The 8,891-nt window shown below is 28.6% G+C and overlaps 1 protein-coding gene across 1 annotated transcript; it reads left to right on the top strand.

Annotated features, from left to right (window-relative positions):
* The first annotated feature begins 3,865 nt into the window (after positions 1-3,865).
* Positions 3,866-5,065, top strand: LOC106311224 (transcription factor ORG2-like). The gene is made up of 2 exons (XM_013748437.1): positions 3,866-4,180; positions 4,622-5,065. Exons 1-2 carry the CDS (start codon positions 3,866-3,868, stop codon positions 5,063-5,065), a joined length of 759 nt encoding a protein of 252 aa, XP_013603891.1.
* Positions 5,066-8,891: the final 3,826 nt, after the last annotated feature.

Below are 8,891 nucleotides of genomic sequence, written 5' to 3'. Positions count from 1 at the left end.
CCGTACATTCCTTTTTTATTCGTTCCTCTTGTTTCCCGGATGGTCACCAGTCGGACCCGTTGTGAAACGTCAGCGCCTTTTGCGTTCAAGGCTGTTTGGAAGGATTTAATCATATGCTAGAGGGATATAAGGACATGAGAACTCCTCGGATTCTCTTTAACCTGGGGGGAAAAGCCAGCAAGTTTGGTAAAGTTTGTTGTCTTGCATCGGAACAGCCGAACATACAAATGGACATCAATATTTCAGGTAGGTTTCATATATTAATTTTCTTTGAAAGTGAAGAAGGTATGGCTTGTCAAAGGTTAACGTGGAGATACAGAAGAGAAAAGGTATAGTGTGGCGGATAGGAAGAAAGTGTGGATGAACAAATATTGGAAAATAGGGGTAAATTTTGGAGTTGAAATATTAGTCTGATATCTGAATCAAAGCATCATAATTTGCTTACTTGTGTTAAAGGTAATGATTGGATAGAGATGACATAAAGTTGACCCTAGATCGATAGTGCATTTACATGATAGAGTACCGTACCTACCGTTATTAATGGATATAAGAACTAACGAGTTGACATTTATTTTAATAATTATTCCAGTGAGATGCTTTTATTGTTCTGGGCAACAAATAAATAAAAACTAGACTCAACTCTAATATCAAAACTTTAAATAATAAATAATGTATTAATGTTTTAAATATATTAGTTAATATTTAGATTTTAAATTTTTGTACATCCAAAAAAATATTTGATACAAATTGCAAATATATATTCACTGGTCTGTAATATTTGAAGTCGAACTACAATTATGATCATAAAATTTAAAAATATATATTTCTTAATAAAATATATGTTGTAAAAGTAATGTAATTAATTTATAATATTTTCTATTCTACATAATAATATACAAACATATAGTAAATTTATTTGTGTTTTAACATTTGTATGATTAAATAGAAATAGAACAAATATAATTATATGAAAAAAGTTTCTCACGTAGATTTTGAAATTTTAATGCTTTTATAATAAAAATATTTAATCTATTTTTAAACCGTCTCATATTGGTCTAAGTTTGAATCTTATATTTTTATAATCGAAAAGAGATATATAATCATTTTCATAATAATATAAATATTTTTATGTTTGTTGGAATTAATAACTAACCAAAAAGTACAATGTTTCTTTAATATTTACTAGGTAATAACCCGCGCCTTGCGCGGAATGTGATTATTAGTTTCATTATTTTTAATAAAAACACATTAAATCTGTTTAATCTGGATAGCGGTTCGGTTTTAAGTTATTTTTTGGTTTTTAATCTCCTAAAATATAACTATTATTTTAAATTAATATTTATTTTGGTTTATTCGGTTAGAATGTTTGATTTTTTAGTTTTTTTGGTAAAAACCAAAAATTACTATTATTTGTTTTTTTTCATGTTATGAATTTTAGATAGTCGTCATGTCGAACCAATGGTTTTATATCATAGTTTGTAAACGGATAATAGTTCAAGAAAAAGAAAATAAAATTATTAAGACAAATCATTTCACTACAATTTGGTCGGTAGTAAAAGAAGGATTAAGAAAAAAATATTTCAACTTAAAAAAAAAACTAGATATTTCAGTTGTGGTAAATACTTAGTTACAAGGTGCTCACATCAAGGTGCACATGTATGTGTATGTAAAAGTATATATAAATAGTTGAAAAATATATAAATATATTGTTAATTAATATTAAATGACATTTTTGTTCTAAATAATACATGAAAGATAAAATTAAAATTAATTAAAAATTAAAAAGGCCTTGACATTAGTGATTTTTTATCATATAAAAAAAAATAAATTGTAACCGTAAATAGAGATGGGCACATGGGTATTTGGAGGCATTCATGTCGATAAAATCTTTAGTCACCTGGATAGTCAGTGACTCTGATATCCAAAATGATTTAGAATTTTAAAGAATATCCGATTTGATCCGTAGATAAAATAAACTTTTAAAAATAATTGAAAATTTTAATAATAACATTTTATTACAAAAATAAAAATAAAATATTATTTAACTTTTTAAATTTTAATATCTAATATAATAAATTTAATTCCTAAAAATATTATAAAACTTATATAAACTTCTGTACATATGTGTATATATATGCATATAACAGATCAAATTTGATATTTGTTCCTAAAAGTTTTGGTATTTGTGATTTGTTTTTTTTTTAATTGTATTTTAGTAATTGATTTGTTTCGTAGAGTTACTTATATCCATAATTTTGATTCAAATCAAAACGGATAACGAATCGAATCAAAATATATAAATATTTTTCTCAACTTTATCTGTAAACTATAAAAATAATATATATATATATAGTTTAGCTGTTGATTCGTTATTTGTTTTGATTCGAACCGAAAAATTCAAAGTTTTATTGGAACCATGCATGTGAGTTTTATATTAAAAAATACAAAATATATAGTGTGAATGCATTTTTTTACAATGCTTCTCCTTTAATATATAAGGGATATCAACCATAATATAACCCACCATGCTATTAAATAATTTAATATTAAATAATTAGATTTTTATTAAGTTAAAATACAATTAATATTTATTTTAATAATAGATTATCATTAAGTATATTAATTTTATAAATTAAATATAATTAATATTCATTTAAATGTTACATTTATAATATTTATTTTAATATAAAGTATATTAAAAGTATGTGGGTTTTCACACTACTATTAATAACTCATAATTAAAAAGTAAAGTAATGTAATGTATAACGGAAATTTTTTTGGCTAAATATGACTTTTTATGAATCAGAGAGAATATATCTTATTCCTGAGGAAAACTATTCGTTTATACAAAATTCAACTAGTTTTATCAATAAATAAATACGTGCCCCAGATAGTACCACGTTAATTATCTTATCAAATGAGATGCGCGTGTGGTATATGCTTGTGGTATATGCTTAGTTGCTTACAATTTAGTTTACAAACATAAGATTCCTCGTTATAATTTTTGTATTAAGTGTTTGTGATGTGACAACAGAGATTTATTTGTTTATTTGGTCAATAGTACTATCTATATATCTATATATATATATATATATGTATGTCGCAGGTCATTAATATTCCATCAGTGGTTCCGTATAGGTGGGGAAAGAAACCGAATCCGAAAAACTGAAACGAACCCGATTCGAAAAAGTAGTATCGAATCCGAATCGAAATTGATTAAATATCCAAACGGGTTCAAAATTTTGGTATCTAAAGAACCGAATCCGAATCCGACCCGAACCGAAATATTTTGGGTACCCGAATATATCTGAAATAGATTTATATACCTAAATATATTAATTATTTTTAGATTTAATGTATACTAAAAACATCCAAAATATATAAGATACTTTTAAGTTGTCTAAAATATTTGAAAATAAATACAAATAGTCAAAAGTAAATGTCTAAAATAGCTAAAATATACTCAAAACACTAAAAATACTTGAAATGTCTATTGATTCTCTATCAAAATATTGAAACCGAACCAATTTATATGTTAAGTTTAGGTATTTTAACATATGTTATTCAAATTTGTATGTGATATTTTATTTTATTAATAGATTTTGAGAAATTTAAAGTATATAATGAATTTTAAAATTTTAAAAATCATTTAAATGGGTTATCCGAACCCGAACCGAACCCGCAAAGATCCGAACCGAACCCGAACCGAAACTTAGAAATACCCGAATGTGGCTAAAATCTTTGATCCCGAAAATCCGAAACCCGAACCCAAATGTGTACCCGAACGCCCACCCCTAGTTCCGTACAATCCCAACCAAAATAGAATCAAGAGAAAAAGCTAAAAATTTATCTTTAATCAACAAAAATGCATGCATTGGACACTCCATTGTTCCCAAACTGTCAGTGGGCGTCGATGGTAGAATACGAGAGCTACAACGTCGTCGGAGATAAGTACCATAGCAACGGCACGTTTCTTGATTTTCCAGTACCGAAGACGTATGAAGTGGTTCATCATCAGCCCAGCTTAGGGGTTTCTGTTCCGTCTGAGAGAAATGGAACAGACAACGATTCGGTCATGATCAAAAAGCTTAATCACAATGCTAATGAGCGTAACCGTCGCAAGAAAATCAGCTATTTGTTCTCATCTCTTAGTTCATGTCTTCCTGGCTCTAATGAGACGGTAATTAAGTACCTACTATGATATGTCGTCTTAATACATTTTATATCAAAACCTATTAGCAATAGTTAGAGCATCTGCAACAATGATTCTTAACAAAAAATCCTTAGCATTAAGTTATTATAATAATTTGTGGGATCCTTAAAATTGAAGAATCTGTGTCAAATTAGTCTTTTGCAATCCCTAGTTAAGGACCAATTTTCCGACATACTCGTTGCTGTGCACGGATCCCATCGCCACGTGAAAACCCGCGATTGGTTCCCTTTTTTTCTTTTTTTTTTAAGCTGAAAAAAAAAATAATAAAATAATCTAAAAAACTTACCTGGGTTATCGAGCCGAGAGTATCGGCATTGCTGATGCTCTTAGTTACTTAGTTTAGTACTATTGAAAAAAAGAATATGTTATCAACCGTTTTTATCTTCTTTTGGCTTTATTTTATTGCAGAAGAAGCTAAGTATTCCTCGGACGGTTTCACGGAGCGTGCAGTACATACCGGAGCTGCAAGAGCAAGTGAAGAAACTAAAACATAAGAAGGAAGACCTCTTGGTGCGAGTATTGGGTCAAAGAGAACGTCACGTTAAGCCGCAACCAAAGGTGGTTGCTAGTGATGTCTCCACCGTTTTTGCAACTATGCTTAGAGACAACGAAGTAATGGTCCAAATCTCGTCGTCCAAGATTCATAATTTTTCAATATATCATGTGATGAGTGGATTAGAAGAAGATGAGTTTGTTCTCGTCGATGTTTCATCTTCGAGTTCTCGGGGAGAACGACTCTTCTACACTTTGCATCTTCAAGTGGACAAGATTGATCATTACAAGCTAATTTGCGAAGAGTTAAGTCAAAGGGTTTTGTACCTGTATGAGAAATGTGGAAACTCGTTTAAGTGATAATATGTTTATGTTCCGTTTTAACTGTGTCGTCCTTTTCATTACAATAAATTTCACGTTTATTAGTTTACAGGAATACGCTAGTTGATTTTGATGTTTTAATAAGAAAATGAGAAAGTTAAAGTGTGTTTAGAAGATTTGTCGGTGTGTGGACAGGACAAAAAAGCAAAATATCGGTGAGTAGTTGAAACTTATTTATTTAATTGTTGGTCCTACCATTTAAAGACTTAATCACGAATCATTAAATAATGAGAAGCCGTTTGTCTGTCTATCCATCGAACTTGGAGATATATATATTATTCTCTCTGTTCTTAGAAGATTCAGAGAAAATTTTTATTTCAAAAAGATACATATTTTATATTTTTAATATAACTTTTGTCAACTAATAATGAAAATTGTGAAGTTCAAAAATATTAATTGCACTTTTTAAAATTTTATTAGTTTAAAAATATAGAAAATATAAAATTACAAAAACTATGCATTTATTGGTAAGTTTTAATATGTTTTATTAAAAAGTTTTTTAATACTCCCTCCGTACCATTTTAAGTGGTGTTTAAGCATTTTTATTTTGTTTCATAATAAGTGATGTTCTCACATTTCTAGTTAAAATTTAATGTCAATTGAAATTTGCAACCAATTACAAAATATTACATGTTTTTCTTATTGGTTAGACTGATTTTTTTAATACAATTTTATGTAACCAAGATAAATTGCATGAAAATTTGTATTTTTTTAATCTTTTTGTAAAAACCTTAAACACCACTTAAAACGGTACAGAGAATATTTTATTAAAAAGTACGAAAATTCTAAATCATAACGGAGGGAAGTACGCATTAAGTAGATTGCAAAACTAACCAAAAAATAGTGTTGGTATTTATTACCGCCCTTGGATATTATAAAGTCTTGCGACAGATAAATTATTTTAGAATAAACATAATTATCCCACTGTCAATAATATCTTTCTTTGTCAAAAGTAATTATTATCGATAGTGCCTACTTGAATACTACCTCCATTCCCGAAAGTAAGATGTTTTAGATCTTTTTCTTGTTCTACAAAGATATATTTTCTATATTGTTAAGGTGTTTTTTTATACTTTTGAGGAACATTAATTGAGAATATTTGAATTGATTAAATTTCATTGGTAGAAAGTTATTGGAAAGTGTATAATAAAATAAAAAATAAATTAAATTATAAATATTTATTAAATTCTTAATAAGCGTGCATACTCTAGAAAATCTTATTTTCAGGAACAGATGAAGTATATGATAAACTAAGCTTTTCTATTCTGATTTGCCCTAAATCGATAGTACCTTTACATGAAGATCATCGACCGTTGTTAATTGAATGAATACTAACCAGCCTGACATTTATGTAATATTAATTCAATGAGATAAATTTTATTGTTTTGGGGTCAACAAATAAACAAATTGATTATGTATATTCTAACAACATAAAATTGTATACATGAGCATTTTGTTTACTTGTTGACCCCTAGCTCATAAAAGTATGTATTTGCTTGCTTTGCCGTACAAACATCAGAATTATTACAGAGGTATACTGTACTATGCACAACGTTTTTTTTTGTAACTAGATTAAAAACTTTGGAACTCTCGCCTCAGCGGTAATAAGCACCGCAATTTCATCAGGAAATAATCACAATGGCTAACATCGCCGATAATGTCCAAACGCGTAGACCCAAAGGAGAGTTTCAACTTTATCACAAATTCAATACCATTTAAAAAAAAATTATTTTAAAATATAATCATTTTCATAAATAACTTAAACTTGTGACAAAAAAACTAAAGCAATCTTCTATATCATTTATAGAAGTTTATAAACTCAACCTTATCCTTTAAATACTAAATCATAAACAATTAGCTGCGGCGTGGTGGTTCATTAACTGTGGGCGGTCGGAGCGTTACAGTTTCATTGATCTAAACCAACGGAAAAATAAATTTCACATAATTAGTTTTAACTTTTGGTCGCCAAATTCAAATTTAGAAGAAAAAAAATTAGAAAGAGTTTTAAGAACTTAGAAGGCAATAATGGTATGGCTTTATCTTTCGTAGGGAGTTGAGTTGCAAACCACAATGGCAGTGGAAGTCTTCAAAGATTGTAAATGTGTTCTAAATGTGTTCTTTTAGTCATGCTTTGACATAGACACCAAAGTTTTTAAATGTGTTCTACAGAGTATAAAACTTCAGCAATCTTTCAAAAGATTTTGTTTTGCTTCAAAATAGACATCATATTACCATATGTGTCATACATTTTTTCATATGTTCCAAAATTTTGGTTATATCATCCAAATATATATTATCCATTTTCCCTTGAAATAAGCTTGTTGTTTAATCTGTTTATCCAAATATTCTTTTAAAAAACAAATTCAAATTTCACAACTAATAAAAAAATTGTTTAATAGATGAGAGAAGATTGACGACACAAACGAATGTTGTAGCATAGACTGATGATGTGGTCACAAAAATATTATAGCAGGAAGACGATACATTTAGGAAGACATCAAAGCACAAAAAACTTAAGAGTTTTGGTTATCTTTGAACTTGGTTTATTTAGGTGAAGTGAAAAAAAAAAAGTGGTTTGGAGAGGTTTGGTCTCTTTGGCTTGGTTAAAAACATATATGACATCAAATAAGAATAATTTACGGGATTATAGCTGTAACTTGCAAAGTATTATATTAGTTATGAAATTAATGTGGGTAATTGGTTCACATTTACAAATTGGGAATATTTTTACCAGTTCTTGGGAGAATAACTAAATCAGAACATATTTAAGGGTCGACCTAGATGACATCAAGTTGACCAAAATATTATAATGGTCTTGTTGTGTTAAATAATGAGGCTGCATTGTATTAAGACAGATAACTAAAATCAAATGCTTATGTATAGGCTGATGTCACCATGAAGATGCTTATGTATAGGCTTACACCATCGAAAATGTTTGGGACGAAAGCATATTCCACCTGATTTCACGAGCCGGCAACATGGTTTCGTCAAGCTGAGTCATCTTCCAATATATAAATAGTAATCTTCTTATAGTTTTATACATGTAATATCAGTTTTGGGGGGATCTCACACAATATCTTTGATAGTGACTGGACCAGGTTCATGCGTTGAATAGCTCGTGTCAACCTCTAGCCCCTTTAGAGACCCCACTATTTATTTTAGGGTGAATTTTTGAAACGACCAAGTAGGGAAAGAAATTAAGTGCAACACTGATTTTGACATAATGTATTATCTAACAATTGTGCTTCATTTTCACCGGTTTTACCATTGATTCATACAAGTTGCCGGTGGCTTAAAGAAGTAGAGATAACGTTGACAAAATCCAAGTGTGGCCAATAATTAATGCAAACTGTCACCAACAAAAGGAAAATAACACAGCCACATCACATACATAATAACCACTAACATTTCATTAATTCTACTTCATATCACCAAAATAATATAGAATATTAATTATACATCAACCTTAAATCTAGATACTAAAACTTATCTCAATCTGAAACTAATCTCTAAATACTAAACCTTAAACCCTAATCACTAAACCCTAAATCCAAATATAAACCATAAACTCAAATATAAACCTAAATCTAACTCCAACTTTTAAATACTAAACCCTAAATGGATCACTAAACCCAAACTCAAATGTAAACTATATTATATATTTATAATTTTAAAATAAAATTAAAATCTGAAAATATATATAATATTTTGTGATATTAAACTAACTATATAAAGATGAAAAATATCATACTAAACTCTAAACCCAACTCCTAATTACTAAACTTTAAACCCTAGCCACTAAATC

The sequence above is a fragment of the Brassica oleracea genome, chromosome C8, assembly GCF_000695525.1.
Source record: "Brassica oleracea var. oleracea cultivar TO1000 chromosome C8, BOL, whole genome shotgun sequence".
Lineage (NCBI taxonomy): Eukaryota > Viridiplantae > Streptophyta > Magnoliopsida > Brassicales > Brassicaceae > Brassica > Brassica oleracea.
Note: the sequence above shows the minus strand (reverse complement) of the source record. Positions and strands in the feature narration are given on the sequence as shown.

Coding starts and splice junctions, on each gene's coding strand:
- LOC106311224 (XM_013748437.1), top strand. CDS start 3,866: ATGCATGCATTGGACACTCCATTGTTCCCAAACTGTCAGTGGGCGTCG. Junction 4,181..4,621: donor TTCCTGGCTCTAATGAGACG/GTAATTAAGTAC, acceptor ATTTTATTGCAG/AAGAAGCTAAGTATTCCTCG.